The 27268-nt window shown below is 38.7% G+C and overlaps 2 protein-coding genes across 10 annotated transcripts in view; one reads left to right on the top strand and one right to left on the bottom strand.

Annotated features, from left to right (window-relative positions):
* Positions 1-17865, top strand: part of LOC140519184 (uncharacterized) — a 67722-nt gene extending 49857 nt beyond the window's left edge. For all 3 annotated transcript variants that reach the window (XM_072631992.1, XM_072631993.1, XM_072631994.1), the window contains one exon: positions 2960-17865. In XM_072631992.1, coding sequence (XP_072488093.1) covers positions 2960-4425 — 1466 coding nt within the window. In that variant the 3' untranslated portion in view covers positions 4426-17865. The remainder of the gene's footprint in view (positions 1-2959) is intronic.
* On the bottom strand, positions 17260-24805 carry LOC140519190 (EKC/KEOPS complex subunit LAGE3-like). Of its 7 annotated transcripts, none has more exons than XM_072632005.1 (3): positions 24064-24805; positions 22992-23218; positions 17260-18698 (listed from the first exon to the last, which is right to left on the bottom strand). In XM_072632005.1, exon 3 carries the CDS (start codon positions 18657-18659, stop codon positions 18324-18326), a length of 336 nt encoding a protein of 111 aa, XP_072488106.1. In that variant the 5' UTR covers positions 18660-18698; positions 22992-23218; positions 24064-24805; the 3' UTR covers positions 17260-18323. The 7 variants fall into 7 exon arrangements, with proteins under 7 accessions (XP_072488106.1, XP_072488108.1, XP_072488103.1 ...); XM_072632007.1 differs by having other exon boundaries at positions 17260-18661; positions 22992-23224; positions 24064-24196; XM_072632002.1 differs by having other exon boundaries at positions 22992-23224; positions 24064-24193.
* Positions 24806-27268: the final 2463 nt, after the last annotated feature.

The following is a 27268-nucleotide window of genomic DNA, read 5'->3' on the forward strand; positions in this document are numbered from 1 at the left end:
CTTTCGAAGCATAGTACCCCTCTCCTGTCAGAGAGGTGTTGGACTGAAAGTACAGAAAAAGACATACTTTTTTTTTTTTGCACATGGCCACTGTGGGGATTTGTTTTGCTTGGTAATGTTTATTTGTAACAAGAGGGTTTGTTTTTTTTCTGTTTTTCATGGCAAGAGGGCTAGAGGGAGAGAGAAGGAATGTCAATGGTGATATTTCCTAAAAAAAAAAAAAAAAAAAAAAGGAAAAAAAGGAAGAAAAAAGGAAAAAGAGAAGGGCCTTTGAAACATTTTTTAAATGTAGAGGCGTACAGAAGAAATTTAGAATACAGATAAACAGAACAGTTTTGAGAGTTAGCAGATTGAATTTATTATGTATATATTTTTAAAAGTAAGTAATACAGAATAGAGACTTATAGTTTAGCATATAATTCCCTTTGTGTTTTACTTTATATGAAAATATAAATTTCTATACAAAGTGCAAACATGGTAATGCTCAATTTTGGGTGGTTGTTAAGTTCATTTTTTTAATTTAAAAGAGAAATGCAAATTAATACAACTTTGAGGTTTTCCTTCATACCCATCAAATTGGAAAATCTGATAAAAACAATCGTCAACATCTAAAGGATTATGGGAACTAGACATACTACAAACACTTGGTAAATTTGTGAGTTTGGTCTTACTATTCTGGAAAACAATTTGGAATTACATAGTTAAAGTTAAGAAACTATTCATACCCTTTGATGTATCATATATCAATGAGGTCAGTAGTAGAAAGAAAGAGCCCATTATGTACCCAAATATTCACAGAAGTACTTTTTGTAGTAGCAAAAAACTGAAAGCAAACTGGGTGCCCACCAACTGATGAATGACTAAAGAAACTATAAATATACACATGAAGAAATAAGAGAAAAATAGGAAGATTTACAAACTTATACAGAGGAAATTAATCAAAATCAATTGTACATATATGCCAATAACAATATAAATGAAAATAAGAATTGAAGACATAATTAAGATTGAACATAATGACCAGTCTATGTTTTAAAGGACTGATGATACAATATACTGCCCTCCTCTTGGAAAGAATGTGTTGAACTATGAGTACAGATTATTGAATATTTGTAAAGTTAAATTTGCTGAGTTGGTTTTGAGGGGTTTTTTTGTTTGTTTAACTTTCTTTATTATAAGAGAAGAATCTGTAGGATAGGTTGTTGGAAAGTGATAGTGGTGTGAATACCAAAAAACAGAATGTTAGATTTTCAGAATCTAGCATTCTTCATATCTTACAGTTTTATTAATAAAGCAAGTGAGATTATTCTGAACAGAATTATTCTGCATGACTCTTTACTGGCTCTATGAATTCACTTCATTTTCTAAGTTTTTACAAATCATGTATTTAATAACCTGTTCTAAAATTGTTCTGTGAGAAACTCTGAGGCTACAACTTCAAGTATCCTCCTTAATTCCATTTAGAAAAGCAGAATATCTTCCTATTTCAAGTTTTCTTCACCTCTCTCATTCTGCATGATTTCCCAAAGATTATGTGTAGAGGTTCTTAGTTACCTCTACAAGTTCTTTTTGTATTTTGACTTATTACTTGTTTGGTTTTATATATGTACTTTATTTAAATTGGCTTTGTGTTCTATTGTCTACTGTCTTTCATTTCATCTTAATGACTTTTGAGAGGCAATATTCTAGTGGAAATAGTGCTGGACTAAGAGTCAGAAACCCTGGGTTCTAGTACTTGCTCAGCAACCTATAAGTCATGTGAGATTGGCTAAGTCATTTGCTCTCTTAAGACTCAGTTTTTATTATTAAAATGATGGTATTACCTGCCCTATGTACTTCTTAGACTATTTGTATTAAAGGTGGATGAATGTGAAAGCTCTTTGTAAACTGTGTATTGCTATGACCATGTAAGGAATTATACTGTAATACTCCAGAAGATCCATTACCTGGTGGCCAACCTTTTGATGATGAACCTCTGCAAATGTAGCTATGTTGCTGATAGAGAACAGACACATTAAAAGTTATCCCCATAACTGAAGACTTTCCAGCTGGGTAGGACCTACCACAGTTTGTGTCCTAGTGGCAGGCATCTTCTTCAAGAACATAAGCTAGCCACCTGGCTAAATGAGGCATTGGACATCTCGCATAAAAGAGTCAAGAAAGCGAGGGGAAAAGGAGGGAGGTGAGAGGGAATAAGTAAGCCTTACTCTCATAGGATTTGGCTTAAGGAGGGAATAACACACATTCAATTGGGTATGGAAATCTATTTTACCCTGCAGGAAGGCAGGAGGGAAGGGAATAGGAGAGGGAAGATAATAGAATAGAGGCAGATTGGGGGAAGGGGTAATCAGAAACAAACACTATTGTGGAAGGACAGGTCAAGGGAGAGAATGGAATAAATGGAGGACAGGACAGGATAGAGGGAAATATGGTTAGTCTTTTGCAACATGACTGTTATGGAAGTGTTTTGCATGGCTACACATGTATAACCTATATTGAATTGCTTGCTTTCTCACTGAGGGTGGGTGGAGAGGGAGGAAGGGAGAGAATGTGGAACTCAAAGCTTTAAAAATGAATGTTAAAATTTGGTTTTGCATGCAACTGGGAAATAAGTTGTACAGGCAATGGGGTATATAAATCTTTCATGCCCTACAGAAAAATAGAGGGGAAGGGGATGGGAGAAGGAGAAGTGATAGAAGGGAGAGCAGATTAGGGAAAGGGGTGATTGGGGTGCATGTTGTCATGGGGTGGGGGAGGGGAGAGATGGGGATAAAATCTGGAATTCAAAATCTTGTGGAAGTAAATGTTGAAAACTGAAAATAAATAAATTATACTAAAAAAAAGGAAAAAAATAAATTAGGCATTTGGAGTAGGATTTCCCAGGGCAAAGATTGTTTTCCTTGATGTTTTATTTTCCCAGCACAGAAAAGAGGATAAATTTGCATTTTTTTTCTTTCAGACTGGGAAACTAGGCCTGAAAAAGTGAAGTCAACTACAAAGAAGGTCATTTCTACAGAATTATCCCAGAAAAAATGTAAAAGGGATGGTTGCCAGGACTTCAAGTTGGGAAAAACTCAGGAATATGAAGTCATGTTAGAGAAACAACAGGGCAACCAGGAGAGACCTTCCAGGCAAATGGCAACTCATATGAAAACTAACAAGGTGACCAACCATGAAAGTAATAAATTTGTGAGAAAATTCAGACTGGGATCAGTATTTGCTTTACAACAAAGAATTCCTATAGAAAAGAATCTCCATAAATTTGATAAGCATGGGAAAAGTTTCAAACAAAACTCAAACCTGATTAAATGTAATAGGATCTCCTCAGGAAAGAAATTTTATAATTACAGTGAATGTGGAAACTCATTCAGGTACCACTTAGACTTTATTCAATATCATATTGGGAAAAAATCCTATAAATGCAATGAATGTTCAAAAGTTTTCACTAAAGAATCATCTCTCAGCAGGCACTGGAGAATTCACATTGGAGAGAAAACCTATGAATGTAATGAATGTGGGAAAAATTTCAGTGAGAGGTCATGCTTAAATAAACACCAGAGAATCCATACAGGCGAGAAACCCTACAAATGTAATGAATGTGGAAAAGCCTTCACTGGCAGGTCATCCCTTAGTAGACATCAAAGAATCCACACTGGGGAAAAACCCTATGAATGTAATGAGTGTGGGAAAGCCTTCATTCAGAGTATACACCTTACTCGACATCACAGAATTCATACAGGAGAGAAACCCTATAAATGTAATAAGTGTGGTAAACCATTTAGATGGAATACACAACTTATTCTACATCAGAGGATCCATACAGGAGAGAAACCCTATGAATGTAATGAATGTGGAAAAGCCTTTAGCCGCAGCACACACCTTAATCAACATCAGCTAATTCATACTGGAAAGAAACCCTACGAATGTATTGTATGTGGGAAGGCCTTTAATGACAGGTCATCTGTCACTAAGCATCAGCGAATTCATACTGGAGAGAAACCCTATGAATGCAGTGTATGTGGGAAAGCCTTTCCTCACAGGTCCTCCCTTACTGAACATCACAGAGTTCATACTAGAGAGAAACCCTATGCATGTGATGCATGTGGAAAAGCTTTCAGCCGTAACACATACCTTACTCAACATCAGAGAATTCATACAGGAGAGAAACCCTTTGAATGTAATGAATGTGGGAAAGCCTTTGGCCGGAGCACAAACCTTGCTCAGCATAAGAGAATTCATACTGGATTAAAACCCCATGAATGTAATGCATGTGGGAAAGCTTTCATTGATAGGTCATCCCTTTCTAAACATCAGAGAGTTCATACTGGGGAGAAACCCTACGAATGCAATGAATGTAGGAAATCTTTTAGCCACATATCTTCCCTTACTAAACACCAGAGAATTCATAATGGAGAGAAATTTTAATTCTTGTGGAAAATTCCTTATAAATTCAACCCATACTCAACATTAAAGAATTCTTCCTAGAGAAGATTGAGGTAGTGTGGTGCAGTAAAAGAGTTGGATTTAGAATCAGATGACCTGGCTCAAATCCTAGCTCTTTCAGCTTACCTCTGTAACCTAGGCAAAAATCATTTAAACTTTCTGCGTCTCAATTCCCTCATCTCTAAAGTAAGAAAGCTGAGCAAAATGAACTCTAATATTATTTCCAGTTCCAAACCTATGTTCTTTCAAACAGAATTCATCCTTTATCCATGAAAGGAATCATATTGGTGAGCAGTAATATATATACCAAGAATGTAGGAAAACTTCATGCAAAATATATTAAATTATTCAACATCACAGTCAGTAGTAGAGAGTAACCATATGGATGTGACATGTAAGAAAGTCTTCAGATGTACTTCAGCTCACATCAAACATAAGACATTTTAATGGATCTATGATCTCATTAACGTGGATACTCTCTCCAATGATGCTCATTCTGAGCAGTTTTTGTCTTCTCATAAATCTTCCACAGGGTAGTCTACCCAACATGTTAGAAGTCTTCCTGTGATTCTTTTGAATCCTATGCATGCCTACAGATGAAGCATGTAGCCTGTCAATCAGTTACCACTCATCTTCACCACATGAACAGCCTAACTTCTTCTCTGATTATATAGCACTTTGGTGACATCCTGTATGCCACTTCTCTGTGTATTTATTGGTTGGGAAGTGTGTTACACAGCTCACTCAGGTCCGCCACTTGAATTCTTTGTAGACTGTGGTATTTCATGATTCATAGCCCTATGGCATCATTGAAATAATATTATTTTTTAAAAAGATGGACCTTTGTTTCAGGAAGAAGCTTGGAGTCATTAAAAAGACTACACAGTTTCTCAAATTCAATACAGCCTTGAGATTGCTGCCCTCCTATTCAATTCCTAGCTCTTTGTTAATGTGAAGTCTTTCTAAGATAAATATATTGATAAACCAACTTTATAGATTATCCATCTAACTATGTATCATACTCTGGACAATATTTATTATTATTATTAAGCCACTTTCCCCCACTCTGATGTGAATAGCTAGGCAAACTAATATTAATTGGAATTCATATTAGAGAGTAACTATATGAATGTGTCACATAGGAAAGTCTTTAAATTCAGGTCAACCCACATAGAAAATCAGAGACTTTATTTTGATTCTCTGATGGATCTGTACCTTTATTGATAAGAGTATTTCCTCAGTGGAGTGGATCACAAATCATCCATGCTCCCTCATTCTGAGCAAATCTTGTCCACATATCTTCCATAAATCTTCCTCAGGTGTTCCAGGGTTTAATACAGTTCACACAATGTCAGCCACAAACAGAAACATCTGGAGAACCACATAGTATTAATAAGAAATCTTCCATTTGGATTCTTTGCTAAACATCCTCCATGATGGTAGCAAATGACTTTGGCAAGTACACCTCTTCTTTTACACCTCACTAAACATTAATCTTGAGAGGGTTGTTGATTGAAGTTAATCTCATATTTTTTTTCAAAGGATCTTGTATTATTCCAATATGTTTGGGAGTAACCTTAAGAACATAATGAGTTAAGAGAAAATTTCTTTGACACTGATCCCATAGATATTGGCTTTCCCCATGTGTTGCCTTTTAGTAGAGGATTTCAACTTAGCCTTCTTTCCCGCTCACCCTCTCCACCATTTTATTAGCCATTTGATACAGTTAAATATGCAGTGGAACTAATGTATCCAAATGAGAAAATTCATTTTAAGAATAGGTCTGCTCTTTGCTACCTTGCCTTGTATGTAACTTTAGTTTGATTATAAGGAAAGAAAATTTCGTCTTTCCATTCACCCTGAGTTGAACATAATCTTAGAACCTCAGCAGCTTATTTTTTTTTAAAATTTCTATGTATTCTCTATTCTCTGCCAAGTTCTCATTAAAATAATGTAGGAAACCATTCCCTGACTTTTGTTCCTGCCACCTAATTTACTGGTTTTTCTCACCCTGTGAGCTTCTTACTGGTACAGGAACTGTTGCAGATGGCAGGCATTTAATAGATGCTGATTGAATTGCGTGAGTAACTACAAGGTATATTGAGGAGGGAGAAAGCATCAACATGACAATTTCATAAAATTCAAACTGACAAAATTGGGAGAATATCCAGTAAGCCTATATAGTCAGAACTATTTATGTTTTACAATTCTGTTCCATTGATGTATTTTTCTATTTCTTAAATCTAGAAAGATAGTTTTGATTATTGCTGTTTTAGAAGTGCAATATAGTAATATATGCTTCATTAACCTTTTTTTCAAGGTTCCTCTTGATAACCCTCTTTCTTTTTGTGCTTTCATGTAAATTTTTTACTGTTTTTACCTCTTTCTAAAAAGTGACTAATTTATATTTAGTATTAGCAGTATTGTTAGTATATTAGTGAGGGAATACCCTCTTCAATTGCAGATCTGTGACAACCATCTATAATTTGCAGTCCTAGCAACTTACCTGGGATTCAGGGAAGGTAAGTGACTTTCCCATGATCACAGAGCTAGGAAAATATCAGAGGTGGGTTTTTATTCCAGTTCTTTCTGATTCCAAGTGCAGCACTCTATCCATTATGCCATACTACCTTTCTTGATAGTGTGTTACATATTATATATTAGAAATAGTGACATTTTTGCTATACTATATCATTCTAACCATTTCAGAGGTCATCTCTCCAGTTATTATTTTTCTTTCTTTATTTCTGTCATACAGCTTGGAAATTCTCTTTATATAGGTCTTGTGTCTTAGTAGTTTAATGCCCAATAGTTGATTTTTTATTATTATGAAGAGCATTTTCCTTCCTGTAATTTTTCTTTCATTTTCTTAGTGATATATAAAAATGCAGATGATTTTTGTTGGTTTATCTTTTATCCCCCTACTTAATAAAGTCATGTATATCTTAATACTTTCTGAGACTAATTAATTAGTCCCAATTCTTATTAACTTTTAAAATCAGATGAGATCAGGTACATTTCATTTTCTTGGATTTACTAAATATATAACCATATTATTTGGAAATAAAGATAGCTTATTCATTACAAAGATATTTCTTTAATTTGTTTTCATGTTTTATTGCTATAACTTGCATTTTTAAAACTATGATGAATATAATGTTGAAATTGAACAAACCTGTTTTGAGTGGAAATGTTTATAATGTTTCTCTATTGCATATAATGTGGCTTTAAATAAATGCTATATAAAATCATATTTTGATACTCCAATGGATCCATGATCTCATCATTCCACAAGCATAATTTAAGTAAGTACCTACAATGTGCAAAGTACTGAGGAGATACAAAGTTTAGGTAAGACAGTAATAGGTTTCCATGGACATTCCAGTGTAATAAAGGGTTGACACATATAAATAAGTATAAAATATAACATTACATGATGAATACTTTTTAAAATTGCAAATAAAGTTCTATGTGAGGTCTGAGATGTCAGTAGTTGGGGAATATAAAAAAAATCCAAGGAAACCTTTGAGTTGAGTTTTAGAGGATGAGTGGGAGTTCAGCAGGTAAACAGAACAATGACATTGAAGGCGTAGAAACACAGTGAACAAAGGCAGGGAAGTAGGATGTATTTGTGACATTCTGAAGACAGAATATCTCAGTTTTACTAGAACATAGAGAAGGCTGGAAAAATAGAGTCATTAAGAGTCAAATAGGATTATAAAGTGGTATTGAAGGTCCAGTTGCAGTTAATTTAAATTAGTAGTGGATAAAGTAAAATCTGGGGCAGCTAGGTGGCACAGCAGATAGAGTATGGGGACTGCAGTTAGGAAGACTCATCTTCTTGAGTTAAAATATGACCTCAGGCACTAGCTGTGTGACTGTGGGCAAATCACTTAACCCCATTTACCTCAGTTTCTTCACCTGTAAAATAAACTGGAGAAGGAAATGGCAAAACACTACAGTATCTTTGCCAAGAAAACATTAAATGTTAAACATGAGTGAAAAATGACTGAACCACAAGAGCATCAATAAAATCCATTTCATGTCTTTTACCCTGATGGTCAGCAGGCAGGAAATTGAGCACTGGATTTAATGAGGGACTAGATATCTTAGACAAGAAAAGGCAGAATATTGCAGAGACAAGAGATTATAAAGAAGTAAAGGCTGGGTAATGTAAGAGAAGCCAGAGATCTTTCCTATGAGAAAGGGATCCTTTATTCTCCTTCTGATAAGTTGTCTAACCTCCTTACAGTCTGTTGGCTTAGAGTTCTAGAATCTGCCACTAATTTAGTAACATCTAACTGGCTTACTGGGGTGCAGCCTGCACTGGACTGACTGGGTTCCACTCTCATCCTAGTGCAACAGACCTTTTCTGCTGACCTTCTAAGTTGACTTGGGCTAGAAAATTGTTTCACCTCATCCTTCTGTGGGGTTCTGCAGTTCCAGAATTTATTTTGAAGCTTTATTTTAAATTTGCCCAGAGAATTTTGGGGGATTGCTCAGCTGAGTCCTTGCTTTTTCTCTTCCCTCTTGGCTCTCCATTTCTAATTTTTAAGGAATTATTTTCTTCAGTGAGTTTTTGTACTTCTTCCGTTTGTCCAATTCTGTTTTTTAAGATGTTATTTTCGTCAATATTTTTTGTGCTTCTTTTACCAAACTTTTAGTTTTCTTTTCATAATTTTATTGCATCACTCTGATTTCTTTTCCCAAGTTTTCCTCTGCAACACTTATTTCTTTCTTTAACTCTTTCAGGAATTCTTGTTGGGTTTGTGTCCAATTAGCATTTTTCTTTCTGGCTTTTATTGTACCTGTTTTCAGGTTATTATCTTCTTCTGAGTTTAGTTTTGGTCTTCCTGTAGTAGCTTTTCACAGTAGTTCCCTTTTTGTTGTTTGCTCATTTTTACAGCCTTTTTCTTGACTTTGAACTTAAAGTTGAACTCTACTCACGTAGGGGTGGGGAGGCATTTTCCCAAGCTTTAGACTTTTTCATGCAGCTATTTTCTGAGCTAGTCTAAAAGCTCTTGATGTTTTCAAGGTGGTGTGATCCAAGGAGAGGTGTGGTCACTGCTTTCCTGGTCTGGTCTGCACTCTTGTCTTTACCTAAGAAGGGTCCTTAGCACTAGCATTCCTCTCTGCCTTGGAATTGTGACCCAGAACTGTTTATGGACAATAGAGTTGCCAATCAGCCCAAGCTGTATCTGGTGCCAGCAATGGGTCCCCTATAATCTCTTTCTGAGCAGTTGTTTGACCCCCTTACTATCTCTAGGCTGAGACCTCTTGAAGCTACTGCTGTTGCAGTGGCTGTTATTACTGCTGGTACATGTGTGCACTCTGGAAAGGCCTCCACCCCCAAATCAGAGAACTCTCCTGCAGACCTAAGTTTTCTTAAGCCAGAAAAATGTCTTAATTCTTTAGTTGGCAAAATTTGATTTGAGGTGTTATTTTAAAGTTTAAGGGAAATGTTATTAGAGAGTTCAGCTGGATTGCTGCCTCTAATCTACCATCTTGACTCTGCCCCTATGCTTTAGAAACTTACTGGCTATATGATCCTAGGCAAATCACTTATCCTTTCTCATCCTTGGTTTTTTCATCTGTAAAATGGAGATAATAATAGAATATTCCTCCCAAGGTTGTTATGAGGATTATAAGTAACAAAACATGCTTTGCAAACCTCAAACTGCTAAGTAAATGTTATGGACAATAGGTGATGTTATGTTGTTTCCATTTTATACTTGGTTTCCTTCATTCTGAGGGTGAAAAGGAAACAGATACTCAGAACAGGAGCATGACATTGATGGGCCTTCTTGCTATTGAAGAGGAGATCTACCTTCCAGAGGACTTTATGAATCCCACGGAAGTCCACTTAAATAGCATCCTGAGACAAGGGCAAGTGTACAGTCAAGTTAACTCCCACCTGACTGTAAGGCTCCAGAGAGAGCAGGAAAAATGCTGAAGAAGCAGGCCTGTAACTTTGTCCTCAATGTATGACCATCCTCCTTTCCCTTCCACCTTGTCTAAGGCTTCTAGGGGCATATCCTGATGGAGCTGGGAGTGGAGTGAAGACCCATTTCTGCAGAGCTGACCCTGGAGCTGAGCTTATTCTAAGTATAGGCAGGGCACCCAGCCCCTTGAGCTCTGAATTGCAGCCATTGGCCATTTGTATTCCACTAGCTACCTAGTGTTGCCCTTCCGTTGCCTTGCACCACCTTCACTATGGAATCTTGTACAACTGGTTGGCTTTATTTGGGTGCACTCAGAGGTTCACAAATCCCTTAGAATATATCCCATACAAAGAAAGTTACTTTGGCTTGGTCATACAGGTTATTCACAACCACTTTGTTGTATTATGCATGTTTCATTTATATCTTAATAATGTTTTGAACCTATGATGAGCAGGGTCTTCCAAAGAGCAAGACCATCTGAGGCATGTGACCAGGGGCAGGGGCCCCATCTGGAAGAAATTAGGCTTACATCAAAGCCTTATACTGTATTCCATAATATATGCTAAATGGATAGATACCATAAAAATTAGAAGAAAAGTAGATCATTATAGTTCTTAGAGCTCTGAATAAGAGATATATTCTTAACAAAACAAGGGATAGAGGCAATTACAAAAGATAAAATAGATAACTTTGATTACATGAAATTGAAAAGCTCTTGTACAAACAAAATTAATGTGCCTAGTATAAGAAAGTCAGTGGTCAAATGGGGGAAACATTGAGTCAAATTTCTCTGATAAGGATTTAACATCCAAAATATATGAATAATTAACATATGTGCAGACATAGATAAAAAAGATGGGAATACTTGATGCTGATGAAATTGTGGGAAGACAGATGTGCAAATGCATTGTTGGTTAAGTTGGGAATCAGTATAACCATTTTGGAAAGCAAATTGAAATTATGCAAATAAAGTAACCAGAATATCCAAATACTTTGATCCTATACTTATTCCTTGAGGAGGCCATTGATAAGAAGAAAGTCCTCGTATAACTGAAATGTTTTTATCCGTACTTTTTATGATAACAGAGAACTCAAAACAAAGTAGATACTCATAGCCTGGAAAATGTCTAAATAAACTGTGGTGTATGAAATGTAATAGAATATTACTAAGCTAAAAGAAATGACGAATGTAATGAATATAGAGAATCATGTAAAGATCTACATGAACTGATGCAGAGTGAAGTAAGCAGAGCCATGTTAATGAAGAGAACCCAAAAATAAAGTGAATATGGCAAAATTATAAAGAACAAGCATGGCTAAAAAGAAAAGTATGAGATAACAATCCACATCATCTCTTTGCAGAGGTGGGAGATCTACAAGTGTTCATATTTACGTATTTTGGGAATTTTTGATGTCTTGAACAGTTCTGATTTTTTCTTTTTCTTTTCTGTCTTTAAAAATATCATTTGTCAAGTGAGATGGGGAGGAATAGTGAGAGAAATTGTGGTGATGTAACAAAAAAAATTCTTTGTTATAAGGAATAGGTCTTTGCAAAGGGAAGAGAGTACAGGGAGAAATCTAGGAAATATAAAAAAGATCAATAAAATTTATTTTTAAATAAGTTTTTATTGATATTTTCTGTTTCCTTCATCACCACAGTATCTATGTAACCCTCCATCTTCCTTTCTCCCTCACCATCCCATATGACAAATAGTATTTTTAAGAGAAAAAAAGTTCAGCATATCTGATTGTTACATTGAAAAAGTCTGAAAGCATGTGTGATGTATAACACCTATGGACCTCCCACATCTGCAAAGGAGTAGATTGGGGGTCTCTTCTCATATCTCCACATTTGAGTCCTTACTTGATCTTTATAATTTTGTTTAAATTACATTGATTTTCGGTGTGTTGCTATTTTTTTCCATTTACATTGTTACTGTGTATATTGTGTTCTAGGCTCTGCTTACTTTATTTCGTATCATTTCACGTAGATCTTTCCTATATTCTCTATATTCATCATACTCATCATTTCTTATTGTTGTTGTTTGTTTTTGGTCATGTCTGATTGTGATGCTATTTGGGGTTTTCTTGGCAAAGATAATGGAGTGTTTTGCCATTTTCTTCTCCAGCTCATTTTACAGATGAGGAACTGGGGCAAATAGGGTTAACTGACTTGCCCAGAGTCACACAGCTAGTAAGTGGCCAGATTTGAAACGAAGTCTTTTTGACCCTAGGCCCAGTGCTGTATCCACTGTGACACCTAGCTACTTGCTCATCATTTCTTAGAACACATTAATATTTCACTATATTCATGTACCACAATTTGTTTAGTCATTCCCCAATAACAGGAATCTACTTTGTTTCCAATTCTTAGCTATCACAAAAAATGTTGCTATAAATATTTTAGAGTATATGGGGACTTTTTCTTTTTCTTATTGATGGCTTCCTTGGAGTATAAACACAGTAATGGAGTCTCTGGTTCAAAGGATATTGGGCATTTTAGTCACTTTGTTTTCAAACTTCTGAATTTTTTTCCAAAGTGGCATAACTATGTCACAGTTTCATCAACAATGTATTAATGTGCCTATCTTCCCACAACCCCTCCAACACTGAGTGTTCCCTTTGTCATTTTTGTTCATTTGCAGGGTGTGAGGTGAAACCTCAGAGTTGTTTCGATTTACGTTTTTCTTATGAGTCATTTGGAACATTTTTTCATGTGGTTGTGAATACTTTGCAGTTCTTTTCAGAATTGATTATTCATGTCTTTTGACATTATCTATTGGTGGATAGCTATTAGTTATATATAGAGATTAATTAGTTATGTATTTTGAATACTAAACATTTATCAGAAAAATTTGATACAAAGATTTATTTTCCCATTCCACTTCTTCCCTTCTTGTCCTAGATGCACTAATGTTGTCTCTACAGAATCAAAGTTATCTGTTTACTCTTTTGTAATTGCCTTTTTGTCTTTTTTGGTTAAGAATACATATTAATCATAGCTATAAGAGGTATGTTATCTGTTTCTCTTCTAAATTTTTAATAGTGTGATCTTTAATATTAAGGTTACATTCATTTAAAATGTATTGTGGTATGTGCTATAAGGTGTTGGTCTAAGTCTAATTTCTGTCAGACTGCTTTTCAGTTTTCCAGAGTTTTATCAACTAGGGAGTTTTTCTCTAGGTAATTTATGTTTCCATTTTATCAAATACTGGGTTGTTGAGTCTTATTGTTCTGAATCTCCCTTGTCTAGTCTGTTCCATCAATCTATTTCTTTATTCTTTAACAAATACCAGGTAGTTTTGATGACTGCTGCTTCATAATTTAGTTTTTGAGGTCTGGAAAAACTATTCTGCTTTTGTCCTTGCTTCTTTTCCTCATTTCCCTTGATATTTTAGATCTTTTGTTTTTCCAAATGAATTTTGCTATTATTTTATCAAGTTCTGTAGAGTATCCTGTTGGTAATTTGATTATTAAAGCACTATAATGTAACTTAATTTGGGGAGTAGTCATTTTTACTTTATTGGCATGACCTAGCTATGAGCACTGAATATTCCTGCATATATTTAGGTTGTTCTTTATTTCTTTAAGGAGCACTTTGTAATTAAACCCATACAAGTCTTTTGTGTGGTTTGGAAGGTTTTTCCTCAGAAATTTTGTGTGTTGTGTATTTATTTGGAATGGCATTTCCATTCCTATTATTTCTTTTGTGTTTATACAGAAATGCAACTTTGCTGAAGTTATTTCCTCAATTAGTATCTTTATGGATTCCCTGGAGTATATCAAGTAAACCATCATATCATGAACAAATAGGAATGGTTTTATCTCCTCTTTACCTATCTTTATTTCTTCAATTACTTTCTCGTGTTATTGCTATTGCTAGCATTTTCAGAATTATGTTAAATAATAGTAGACATCCTTGCTTCACTTGCATATTTATTAGAAAAGGTTCTAGTATATTCCAATTGCATGTGACAATCATTGAGCTACTACTAGGTAGCCTATATGACTTAGATGACTCTCTAGCTATATATGGAAGGATTGTCCTTAAGTTTTAACTAGTTCCCTTATAAAGAATTTAATTTCATATAAAAAGGACACCTAAATCAATCATCGTTTGTTGAGTACCTACTCTGTGCCAGGCACTGTGCTAAGCACTAGGGATACAAAAATAGGCAAAAGACAATCCTTTCTCTCAAGGAGCTTACATCTAATAAGTCCTCTAGAAAACTAACAGATCAAGTCATGTGGCACATCCAAGTGAGAAGTCCTATGGCTATGGGCTGGAAGTCTTAATTTAAATATGAATTCACCAGGTCTTCCCCCTGGTACAACTATGCCAAGCACACAGAGATCCAGACTTGCATTCCCCTTCTCCCCCCACTCCAAGTCCTTGCTTGCTATATTATATGGAGTCCTCATCTGTAAAAGAATCTTGAAGTCAAAAAGGCAGCAGAGACATATTAGATACACAGGAAGGTTGAGTCTGAGGAGAGAACCTTGAAACTTGAGTACCATCATCATGATCCCCCATATGCTAAAGGGCAGCTAAGTGGTTTAGTGGATAGAGTACCGTACCTGCAGTCAGAAAGACCCAAGTTCAAATCTGACTTCAGACACATACTGTCTGACCCTGGGCAAATCACTTAACTTCTGTATATCTCAGTTTCCTCAACTATAAAATGAAGATAATAATAGTATCTACTTTGCAGGGTTGTTGTAAAGATCAAGTGAGATAATATTTGTAAAGTGCTTAGCACACTGGCACTTATTAGAGGCCATATAAATGCTTATTCCTTCCCTTTCCCCAGGCTATACCACCCACTGCCATGTAAATAGCTATTTTTCATAAAGGGAACTGCTAGCAATAGGTAAAAGTTTTCAATTGTATTCATACAAAATACTGATATAGGAAATGGCCATAAAAATCAGGGAAAAAAATTTTTTTGGTGATTCACAAGTCTGAACTTGAGTTCATAAGACATCTTAATATTCAAAGTACAAGGGGAAGTACAGTAAATCAGCCCTTTCTGCAGAACTATACAACCCAGGTCTAGGGGTGACAAATGTATGATAGACATCGGTGGATCATATAGGAAGGATTTGAAACAGTAAATGGACTGGCTGACTTAACACGTGGGATCCAAAAGAATTATAAATGGTAAAGATTGGAAGGTCAAAAGCTCAGCAAGACAAGTCAATGGTCTGGATATTTGGACAAATCTTTCTATCTTACCTGGCTGCACTACTCTGGGTCTTCTCTGACTTCACCATGCCCTAGAAAGCTCATTATTGGAGAAACTTCATCTCCCTGCAAGATCCCATAACTCTCAGTATTCTACCTCATCTCTATCCTGTCCCTCTGACTGGATCATGGGGCCATAAACTCTAAAACCTCTATTTAAAGACAGAGCTTAGCTCCGATATCTCATTTTTTCACTTGACTGCACTGTTCAGTCATTTCCAACTCTTCATGACCCCATTTGGGGTTTTCTTTGCAAAGATCCTGGAGTGGTTTGGCATTTCCTTTTTCAGCTCATTTTACAGATGAGGAAACTAAGGCAAATAGGGTTAAGTGACTTAAGTGCCCAGGGTCACACAACTAGTAAGACTGAGGTCAGATTTGAACTTAAGATGTTTTCTTGACTCCAAGCTCAGCACTCTAATCACTATGCCACCTAGCTGCCCACCTCGCATGCTGTAGACACTTAATGTTTACTAACTATTGATTGACAAAGAAAGAGCTAGAGAAACAAGTCTGGGGATTAGTGGATCTGTGTTCACACCATAACCTTCAAGAATATATTTGAATGTAAAATAAAAAGGGGACAGTCAATGCAAAATTCTGTGTTCTTATTTTAAGACAAGCCAGAGGGGTAGCTAAGTGAAAGAGGAAAGAACCAGCCCTGGCGTCAGGAGACTTGGGGTAGGAGAAAGATCTCTTGGAATAACAGTGCCACCTCTCTCTTCTGCCCAACATCCCTCTCCCACCATTGGATTTGCCCCCAAAGCCATCATCCAGAGGAACAAGCCCTGTGGAGAAGGGGTCTGCCATACCCACCAACTGCCAACCACAGGGCATCCATGAAAGCCTAGGGGAAGCAGCAAAGCACCCTGATGGAAAAGACACAAGGCCAAAAGGTCAGGCCTCGGCAAACTACCTCCACCACCTTCCCTCTGACCTTAATGGAGAAAGCCCAGGATGCTGAGCCCAAGAACTGCAGGATGAACAGCACCATCACCACCAACCCTGCTCCCACAGCTGCCACCCTGCAAATCATCATTGTGGAGATATAATTTGGTAACATAACTGCTCCTGTAGGTGCTGCAGCCCCCACCTTCTTAGCAGCTGCAGTTTTCAAATATCTAAAAATTTCTCATCACCAAAGTCCTTGGTTATCAGATATTTTTTTCCAGAGGAAATATTAAAGATGCATTACCAACTATCCACTTTGCTGCTGCAGCCTAAGACCACAAGGCCTTTCCAAATGACTGGAACCTCCTGTGTCATCTCCTATTGGATTGTGAGCTTCTTGAGAGCTGAATCTTGCTTTTCTATTCAACCCTCACCTCCACACTGAGCACAGTGCATCTGTACAGAAGTGCTTACTAAATATTTTTTCATTCATTTACAGTTTGCCATTTGCTTTCCTTACAAAAGCAGCAGGAAGTAAAATAGTGTCATCCCAATTTTCAGATGGAGAGAGGTTTTGAGAAGTGATTTATCCCCAGATGTGCCTCACTTGGCCAACTGTTCCTAAAAGAGACAAGTGAATAAGTGACACCCTCTTTTCTCAGACAGGAACTTTCAGGTCTTGAGGTACTAGAAGCCAGGGCACACATTGGGCATCAACCTCAATGAATAAAGAGACAATTCTGTTTGAAAGGGAAAATTTAATGAGGAATTTGAAACAATATGGACTTTGAGGGAATCATTCAGTACAACCACGAAAAGCTATTAAAACAATAAATTCAAAAGATAACTTTGAACCATAACCTTCAAGATACTGACCACTCCTGCAAAAAGAATTCCCTTCCCTCTCCTGTGCCCAGCTGAACCTCTTACCCTTAAACCAAGGAGAGGGAGGGGAGGAGGGGACTGGGAAAGAGACCGAGCGAGCTGATGCATAGCATTCCTACATACTCCTCTGTGCACCAGGGAGGGAGGAGGAAGAGAGGAAGGACCCCACTGCTATTGGCCACTGTTCTCACAAGAAAAAGGCTCAGTATTCCCTTCTGCTGATCAGGAAAGGAAGAGTCCAAAGAGGCTGAGGGGAAATCCTACGCATCCTTAAGTCCTTCATCTTGGTCAAGCAGCCATTCAACAAGCATTTATTAGGTGCTCACTACGTTTCAGGCACTATGCTAAGGGCTAGGGATACAAGAACCAAAGTGAAACAGTTCCTGCCCCAAGGAGGAACAACATGCACACATAGAAATATCTATAATCTTCCTTCCTTCTTACTAGATCATCTCCAGCCTATTCACCAACTGTTCCTGAGGGGTAAAAGAAACCCCTATGCCCCCAGAAAAACAACATAAATAAAACTCCATATACTCTGCAATTCAAATTCTAAGCCAAATTTGATGTCCTTAGTGGGAGAAATCAGAGGGCTGTCTGCTCCTTACTAAGGGATCAGTCAGTTTGGGGTTTGTATGAGATTTATTTTTCAGCAACAAGTTCATACTGGAGTGGACAAACTGGAACCAGGATCCCTCCTGTTCCAACTTCCACCTTCTTGAAGAGAAAGTTGGGTGAGGTTGTGGGGGAGGGGAGTAAGCAGGGTAGGAAGCTGGAGAGGGATCTTGGTTTCTGATTTCCTATATTTTCTAAGCTCAGTCTTTTTGGTAGCTCTTCTTCATTGGCGGAAAGGGATAAGAGCTGTGGGGGTAGTTGGGCCAGCTCCTACAGGACAGGAATGGGTCAGGGGATGTGTCTCAGTGGGGCTCTGGGGGCCCAAAACGCTCCATGGTCTGCAGCACCAGAGTCAGATAGTCCAGGAAGGAGGTGATAGAGACTCGGAAGAATCGTGCTTCTTCTGCTCTCCAGTGGAGAATCAATTTGTTCCCGATGACAGTTAATTCCCGCTGGACACCATTTCTGCGAGGCTCAGGATCCGGGTCCAAAGAGCGGCATGCAATCTCTGCTTCCACAGGGGATGGGAAAGGAACTGACAGAGAGAAGTCATAGAAGCCACGGTCATGGTTGTCTACTGCGGTATTGCTGTCTCCTCCTGGACCTGGATGATGTGGTCTTTGGATGGCTGCCTCCATGCCTGAGAAGTCAATTTTACGTCAAAAAAAAGTCCAACCCTGTTAACGACAGAAAGTAACTTCCTCAATCAAGTAAAATGACCCAAAGTAGACTGGTCAGACCAGGACTTTTTCCCCATACTCTCTCTTCCCTACAGAAAGGAAGGAGGACATGTACTTAGAAAGAGAATGACTAATGAATCCAGGAATGTGGCATCCACAATCAAAGCGATTCTACCAACTGCTGTGCTTATTCTAATTTGACCAAGTGACTGAGGTTAATTCAAAAGTACTAAGGTACCTTAGATTTCTGAATTTATAAAAGGTTCTATCTTCCTTTGTCAACCTAAGAATAAAAAAGTGGCCCCAACTACTGAGGGTTATCCCAATCAAATTAGAATCTGCACAGAGATGATTGCATGGGTTGTGGCTAGGTGTGTGACTTCATTTCCCAGAATGAGACAAGGTCTGGGACCCCAGAGGTGGCTCACATCTGTATGGGTCCATTGACGGTTTGTGTGCTATCAAGAAACCTTGTATTTAGCTTAGAGGCAAATGTGGTTGTGGCTATTCCTTGAAACAGTGGACTAATGAACCTGGAATCAAAAGAAGAATATCAAGGAATAATGAATAAAAGCTGACATATATCCAGTGCTTTAAGGACTGGAAAGTACTTTATATACACTATCTCATTTCAGCCTCACAATAGCTTTATGAGGGGGTTGCTATCATTATCACCCCCATTTTATAGTTGAGGAAATTAAGACTCAGGGAGGTGTAGTGCCTTAATCATAGTCACACAGACACAAAGGATCAGGGGCATGACTGGAGCTTCACTCTTGCTGCTGCCAAGGCCAGTGTCTAGCCAATGTACTGTGTTGCCTCAGGGTCCACCTTCATGAGCTGCCTCATTTAGGCTGGGGACCTTCTTAGGTCCAGGAGTGTATCCACTGCCTGGGAATCCCGGAATAAAGCACTCTGACCCATGGTTTCCTGTTGCCAAACAACTTCTTCAACCATCTCCTTGGCTGGATGGATCAGTGAATTAGCAGAAACTATGACAGAAGTTGAGCTGGTTTCTGGGGTGTTGGACTAGATGGTCTTCCCAGCTCCAGATTCATGTCTCCCCTCACTCTTTTCTTCTCCAGGATAAACACGTCAATTCCTTCAGCCCAGCCTCACCCTGAATCATAGCTAGGCCTTTTCACTATCCTTGTAACCCTGTTTTGGATTCTCCAGAGATTAGTAATGTCTCTTTTGAAATGTGACGCCTAGAACTGAGCACAGTATTGCAGACACCATGACCAAGGCTGAATACAACAGGACCTTCTTTGTCTGGAATGAAGTCTAAGGTTTTATTAGTTTTATTGGCTGACATACCACACTGTTGAATTATATAGAGCTTGAAGTCTACAAAAACCTCAAGATCTTTTCTAAACTCCTTTCTATTTTATTGTCCTCCTTGATCTTGTACTTGTGAAGGTTATTTTTTTGAGCCCACATGTGACTTCAGCTTTATCCCTCTTCAATTCATATTTATCACCCAATCAAGACTGGTAGCTATTAATCTACCCGCCTACCTCCAGGTCACTCACACTTCCTTCATGAATTCAGTGCCTTGCTCATGCTCTCTCCTCCCCAAATCCTGCCCTTATCACACTAGGCGATAATGTCAACATACAAACCGGTATTTCCTCAAACACCCTAACTTCTCAGTTCCTCAACTTATTCATTTCCCAAAACCTACTCCTCCACCTCGCCTTAACTACACAGAAAGGTAGTTTTACACTTGATTTTGCCATCACCCACAAATGTTCCACCATTTCCATGTACTCTGAAATCTCTTATTATTCCATCTTTCTCTCTGTTCTACAACTTTTAAGCCTGGGCTTCACCCTCACTGTGACCTCCAATCCTTTCCTACTTCAGTTCTTTCCTAGGCATCACCCCTGTATTGACTCCTGACTCTTCCCTCCCCATCTTGACCACTTGGGGCAGTTCTAGGGGAGAGGCCCTTGCACCTTATCCTATCATAGACCCTGCCCTGCCAAGCTCCAGACTTGGATCAGTCTCACCATCTGCTGCTTTCACTCCTATTCAGGTGCAGCTGAACCAAAGAAACTGTTTCCTTCCTTTCTGCCACCACGATGGCCCAGGACCTCATTACCTCATGCCTTAACCTTCTGGCTGGTTTCTCTGCCTCAAGTCTCTTCCTTCTTTAGTCTATCTTCCACTCAGCTGTCAAAGTGATCTTCCTAAAAGCCCAAATCTGATCATATCACACATACCCTCACTCTACTTGAGATTCCTTGACAACCTTACACTTCACTCCTCCACACCTACTTTGTGATTCAGGGACATGGCCCTCTGACCTCTCTGTTGTTGTTTACTTGTGACTGAAAAGAGTTCTTCAATTCTTTGTGAGCCCATTTGGGTTTTCTTGGCAGAGATATTGGAGTGATTTGTTATTTCCTTCTCCAACTCATTTTACAGATGAGACAAACTGAGTTAAGTGACTTGCCCAGGATCATACAGCTAGTAAGTGACTGAAGCCAGATTTGGACTCAGGAAGATGAGTCTTCCCAACTCCAGGCCCCAGACTCTATCCACTGTACCACCTAGCTGCCTCTTGCTACTGCTCAACAATACACTCCATATCTCATAACCATGTGTTTAATCATACCTGGAATTCTCTTTTCTCTATCTCTCAGCTTCCTTCAAGTATCAGCTAAAATCCCACCAGCTCCAGGGAGCCTTTCCTGGTCCTCCTTAATAGTGCCTTTTCTTTGAGATTATCTCCAACTTAATTTGCATATATCTTGTTAGTATATAGTTTTTTTGCACACTTGTCTCTCAATTAGGCTGTGGGCTCCTTAAGTACAGGGATTCCTTTCGCCTTTCTTTGTATCCCCAGAACTTTTCATGCTGCCTGACACACAACAGGTATTAGATAAATGCTTGCTGACTTGTCTGGATGTTTATGCCCAGCATCAACTTCCCAATAATCTAGCTCCAGTGTCAACTTCTACAGTCTGACCCCATCTCACAGGTCCAATCTCATCTCCAGCTATCCCCCAACAAGTCCAACTTAGCTCCAGCCAAGCCTGCACCTCATCCCTGGTTCCCTTGAACCCAACACACTCCTTCCTCCTATTCTCCAGAAGTTTGGCTAGCTTCCACAATCTCTGTTTTAATTATCCAAACCTCTATCCATTATTCAGGGTAAGTAAGGTCCTCCTTGACAACCCAGTGGTCTCTAACCTTGCACCTATGAAGTCAAAGGACTTCCCGTCAAGACCATCCATTTTAAATAAATGTGAGTGTAAAGGACACAGAGGGAGGTAAGGAGGCAAGGGATGAGAATACCCTATGGAGCATCTACAAGGACAGGATCAGTTTCCAGAGGAGTTCAATTTGGATAAAGGTATCTAGATGGAACTTCACTGTGTAGAGAAGCCAAATGTCCAAATTCAAATCTGCTTCTAGTCTTGGCTACATAACTGACTACTGTAAGACTCTAAGCAACTACTTAATCCCTTAGAAACAAGTTCTTTTTTTGCAAAATGAAGATAAAAATGCCTGCCTATCTGTCCAAGTGACTTTTGTGAAGACACAATAAGAATAAAGACATGAAAGTACTTTGAGGTAAGTTCATGCACTCAGATATTTCAGGTGAAGAATGTCAGGGGCCTTTAGGGAGAAAGGCTTGGAAAAGGGATGGGGTAACTAGGCTGTCAACCAATGGGAGAAGGTCATCTCTGATTAATGGAGCAGGGATTCTTAATCTTTTTTATGTAAAATACTTTTTTGGATCCCCTTCTCAGAATAATATTTTTAAATGCTTAAAACACAAGAGGAATACAATGGAAATCAATTATGTCAAAATATAATTACCAAGATACATTTAAAAACAAGTTCACAAGGTTAAGAACCTCTCTATTCTAAAGGATATCTTACAGCACAGGGAGAACTGCATCAAGGATGTGGAAAATCAGAAGCCCAAACTGACAGTCTCATTCATTTAGTAAATCTATTGATACCCTTATGACAAGGAAAACTCCTTTCCTTATTATTACCTACTGAGGGGCACTTTCCCTAAAGTAGAGATGATGTATGACTTAGGAGACTTTGGGTAAGACCTGGATTTGATTATATGCCTCCTATACATAAGCAACTTTGTGACCTCACTGAAACTCTCTGGGCTTCAATTTCCACATTCATAAAATGGGGATGATACCTAGAGTGTGAACTTCACAGTGTGGTTAGGAGAATCAAACAATGTATGTAAGGCATGTTGTCCCTCTAAAGGGACGATATTTTCCCTCCTCCCCAAATACCTCAGTAACTTCTCACCTCTCTCCCCAAGCAGGTGAGGCTGATCCTCCAGGTTCACTCTCCTCACAGGTTGGATGACTTCCCTGATCTTCCCCAGGTAAGAAGGGTGGGACAACTTTAGCCCCAAGATGTGTCACTTCTTGGGATTCTCTGGAAAACTCTTAAATCAAGGCTGTGTCTCCTTCTAGGTTGGATTCAGGCTTTTTCCACCACCTTCATCTCTGCTGCTCCACTGAAGCCAAAACCTGTGGCTAAGAGGCAGAGTCACTTTAGTCAGGTCTTTCTCCCTGGGGCTACGATATGCCTTCCCAGCAAGGAACTCTCCCTCTTATATCCCGGCTTAAGGCAAGTTTGGAGGCAGCTAGGTGGCTCTGACGCAGCGCTGGTTGGAAGGCCTGAGTTCAAATCCAGCCTCACTTACTTTCTGTGTGACCCTAGGCAAGTGACTTAATCTGTTTGCCTTTACCATCCGGGGGAGGAAATGGAAAACCATTCCAGAATCTTTGCCAAGAAAACCCCAAGGGAGAGCTGGATGAGGCTGAAGGACTGAACCACAGCAGCAGCAGCAACATAAACAACAACGGGGCAATTACATCAGTCTGGAGCAAAGGCCCTAAAGAAAGATCCAGAGACACACACACACACACGCGCACGTTCACAAGCCATGCTGGAACACCATGATGCCAGAGCATGGGCGCTTAACAGCCGGGCTCCGCAGCGGGAGAGGGGGTGGGGGAGGGGCTCCGCAGCGGAGGGAGGGGGAGGGGCTCCGCCAAGGCAGCCTCCCCCAAGCCTCGGCTCCCGCTCCGCGAGGGACTCACGCCGACCTCACCGCAATTCTCACGATGTGGACATTAGCCCACAAACACACACAGAACGTGATCACACAACTATCAAAAGACACAACTCGGGGCACTAGCTTACAAACTCACACCCGCCTCGACAGAACATGACCACGCACGGGAAGACATGCAACCGCACACGACAGGGCCGTTCGGACTCACAAGAAGCGCAGGCGCATACGCACACGCATACGCTCTCACAAGCTCCCCATCTCTCCCACAATACAGCTCACACCCTCTTAGCATACCGTCGGGGCGGGGACCCCGCCGCGTGTCCACCAGAGCCTCCCGAGGACCAACTCACTCCTCACGTGACCCCTGCAAACCGGAGGTCAGAGCTCCCAAGAAACCGGCTGAGCCGCGGAGGCCGCTGGGAAACCGCCTTTGGGGACAGGTCGGGTTACAGCTCAGAGGATTCTGGGAATCGTAGTTCTTCGAGTCGCTCTGCTCAAGCGTAGTTTCCGTGACGACCTCGGTCCCTTTCCCTATTCCTTTATTGGTGGTCTCTGCATCTGTGAAATTTCCTGGCCGTGACTGATGAGGATAATAATAACAAATCATTTATATAACTCTTTAAAGTGTGAAAAGCTCTTTTGATCCAGAGAAGAAGCATCTAACACATTCTCTGTCCTAGACACCCATTGTTAAAATTTCTCCCCTCCCTTGCTCATAAGTGATTTTGTATTCCAGATCCATGTTTCTATCAATTGCTTGGTAAGTAGGTCCAGAATTGGAGGAGTGAGTTACTTTCTCAGCTCTTAGTTTTCTCGGGATGGCGATGGATTTAAATCACTTAAACTTCCTTAGGAAATAACAATCATCGCACGTGTATAACCTATAAAAAATCGCCTATTTTCTTAGGAAGAAGAGAGGAGAGGAGAGAGAAGGGATGGGAGGGAGAGAATCTGGAACTCAAAATTTTAAAAAAAATGAATGTTAAAAATTGTTTTTATATGTAATTGGGAAAAAATAAAATTATTCAAGAATAAAAAAAAATAACAAGCAACTAAGTAGATATCCGTTCTTTTATCCATTCTCAATTTTTCATTCTCAATGGTTAATTTAAATAGGTCAGGTTGGAATTGTATTAATCATCCACCACAGCTATTTTTACCCTTCTATTTGGGTATTAATTTTGATTTTAATTCTAACAATACAGTTTATTCAGATTTGACCCCCACATTAACCATTTCTTTCTGTTAGACTATGATAAATTTCATTTTTGTGATGATATTCAGTGTTTATGCTGTTTAGCACAATCTAACTCTATTCTCAAAGAGAATATTCATGAGATACGAATGATAGATGGGCTAGTAGATAGTGCACTACCCTTGGGATCAGGAAGACCTCAGGTCATGTTCTACCTCAAACACTTACTAGCTATGTGACTCTTGGCAAATCACTAACTTCTCTCAGAGTCATTTTCCCATCTGTAAGATGGAGATAATAGTGCCTATCTCCAGGTTTTTGTTAGGAGCAAGTGAGATAATATATATAAATGCCTTTTGCAACTCTTAAAATGCTATATAAATATTAACAGCTATTATTAGCTATTATATAGGAATGAGATTTCAGTATGATCTAAAAGTGCTTGGATTTTCTTGTTTCTGACTCTTCAATTATGTTTTCCAAAATATTTTGTCATTCTTTTTTATTATTTCCACCTTTGTATGGAAGTCATTGTTATTGAAGTTTATGTTAATTTAATTTGAAGAGTCTTATTGAGTCCTTTGTAGAATTTTCTTGCCACCTCGTACTCTACCACAAATGGTACACGAGCTGCAATTACTTTTATAGTCAACTTCTTCTAAATGTTTATGTAATACAAGATGAACAAGTGGCTCATGAAATTATACTCTTATTCAGAGACAGCTGGGTAGCTCAGTGGAAAGAGTGCTGAACCTGAAATCAGGAGGACCTGAATTCAAATACAGCCTTAGACACTTACTAGCTGTGTGACCCTGGGAAAGTCACATAATTTTTGTTGACCTCAGTTTCCTCAATTGTAAAATGGGAATAATGACGACACCTACTTTGCATGGGGGCAGCTAGGAGGATAGAGTGGACAGAGTGCCAAGCTTGGAGTCTGAAAGACTCTTTCCTGAGTTGAAATTTGACCACAGACACAACCTGCTATGTGAACCTGGGCAAATCACTTATTCCTTTTTACCTCAGTTTCCTCATCTGTAAGATGACCTGGAGAAGGAAATAGCAAACCACTATAGGATTTCCCAAGAAAAACCCTAAATGGGGTCTTGAAAAGTCAGACACAAATGAAAAACAACTGAACAACGAATGAGATAACATTTATAAAGTATTTAGCTAACATAGTACCTGGAATGTAGTGCATGCTATATAAGTGCTTGTTACCCTCCTTTTATTATCTTTGGGCCTATGATAATACAAGAAACTTTAACCTGGCCAACTCCTTTACTGACCTCTTCAAGAAAAATCTATACATCATGCTTTTAGCTCCTGTCTTGTAGTTTCATTTATAGCCAGAATAAAAAAAAAAAGTTCTACCTGAACTTTGAATGACAAATACCATTCGGTTCCTACTGTAGCATGTTTATACATTCATGGGACAACCACCTCACATTTATAGGACCAACAGTAAAACTAGTGCTTGTAATTTCAAAACTCTAATATTCTTAATTCTAAAAACTGGATAATTATTAGCCACTTTGTCTGCTTTTCTCTTACTATCACTGAAGACTGCACAAGATCAAGATCCACTTTGTATTTTCCTTTATTTCGTGGGTTCTGATAGCCAAAGAACTATTGGATGCTAAGTTTCTATCAATGCTGCCTAATATTGCATTTTTTTTCCCACCAGCCATTTAGTAGTGCTGGCTCAACTGGAGTGTCTAGGTCTTATTCACATGAATTATTGTCTAGCCACATCTTTTCTATTTGTACTGCTGATTTTTTTAAAAGCACATATGCACAATTTTACGTTTATCCCTGTGAAATTCTACTGTATTAGATTTGGTTCAAATTCTGGTAAAATTCTTGTTGTTATCCAGTTGTATCTGACTCTTGATGATCCCTTTTGGGGTTTTCTTGGCAAAAATACTGGAGTGGTTTGCCATTTTCTCCTCCAGTTTATTTTATAGATGAGGAAACTGAGGCAAATGGGGTTAAGCTGTGAAAGACCTAAAATGCCAACCTAAGGCATTTGTGGGACATCAAGAGCCATTGGAGGTAGGTAACATAATAAAAGTAATTTTTCAGTAAGAATAGGCATCAATATGTTAGAAAAAGTGGAAGATGAAGGGATAGAGACCACTTAGGAGACATTTCAGCTTTTTTTCAGAATCTGTCTTCTACCAGGGGACCTCGTCTAGAAAGAGTCTGGAACTGCATATCTTCTTTCAAAATCAAAACCAGAAGCAGGAGCTGTTCTCTCCCAATTTCCCATGATCTTTGCACTTCAAGAAGGCACAGAGCATT

The sequence above is a fragment of the Notamacropus eugenii genome, chromosome 1 (genome assembly GCF_028372415.1).
Source record: "Notamacropus eugenii isolate mMacEug1 chromosome 1, mMacEug1.pri_v2, whole genome shotgun sequence".
In the NCBI taxonomy this organism is placed as follows: Eukaryota; Metazoa; Chordata; class Mammalia; order Diprotodontia; family Macropodidae; genus Notamacropus; species Notamacropus eugenii.

Excerpts from the sequence above, each read along its gene's own strand:
- LOC140519190 (XM_072632005.1), bottom strand. The coding sequence starts at position 18,659 with ATGGAGGCAGCCATCCAAAGACCACATCATCCAGGTCCAGGAGGAGAC.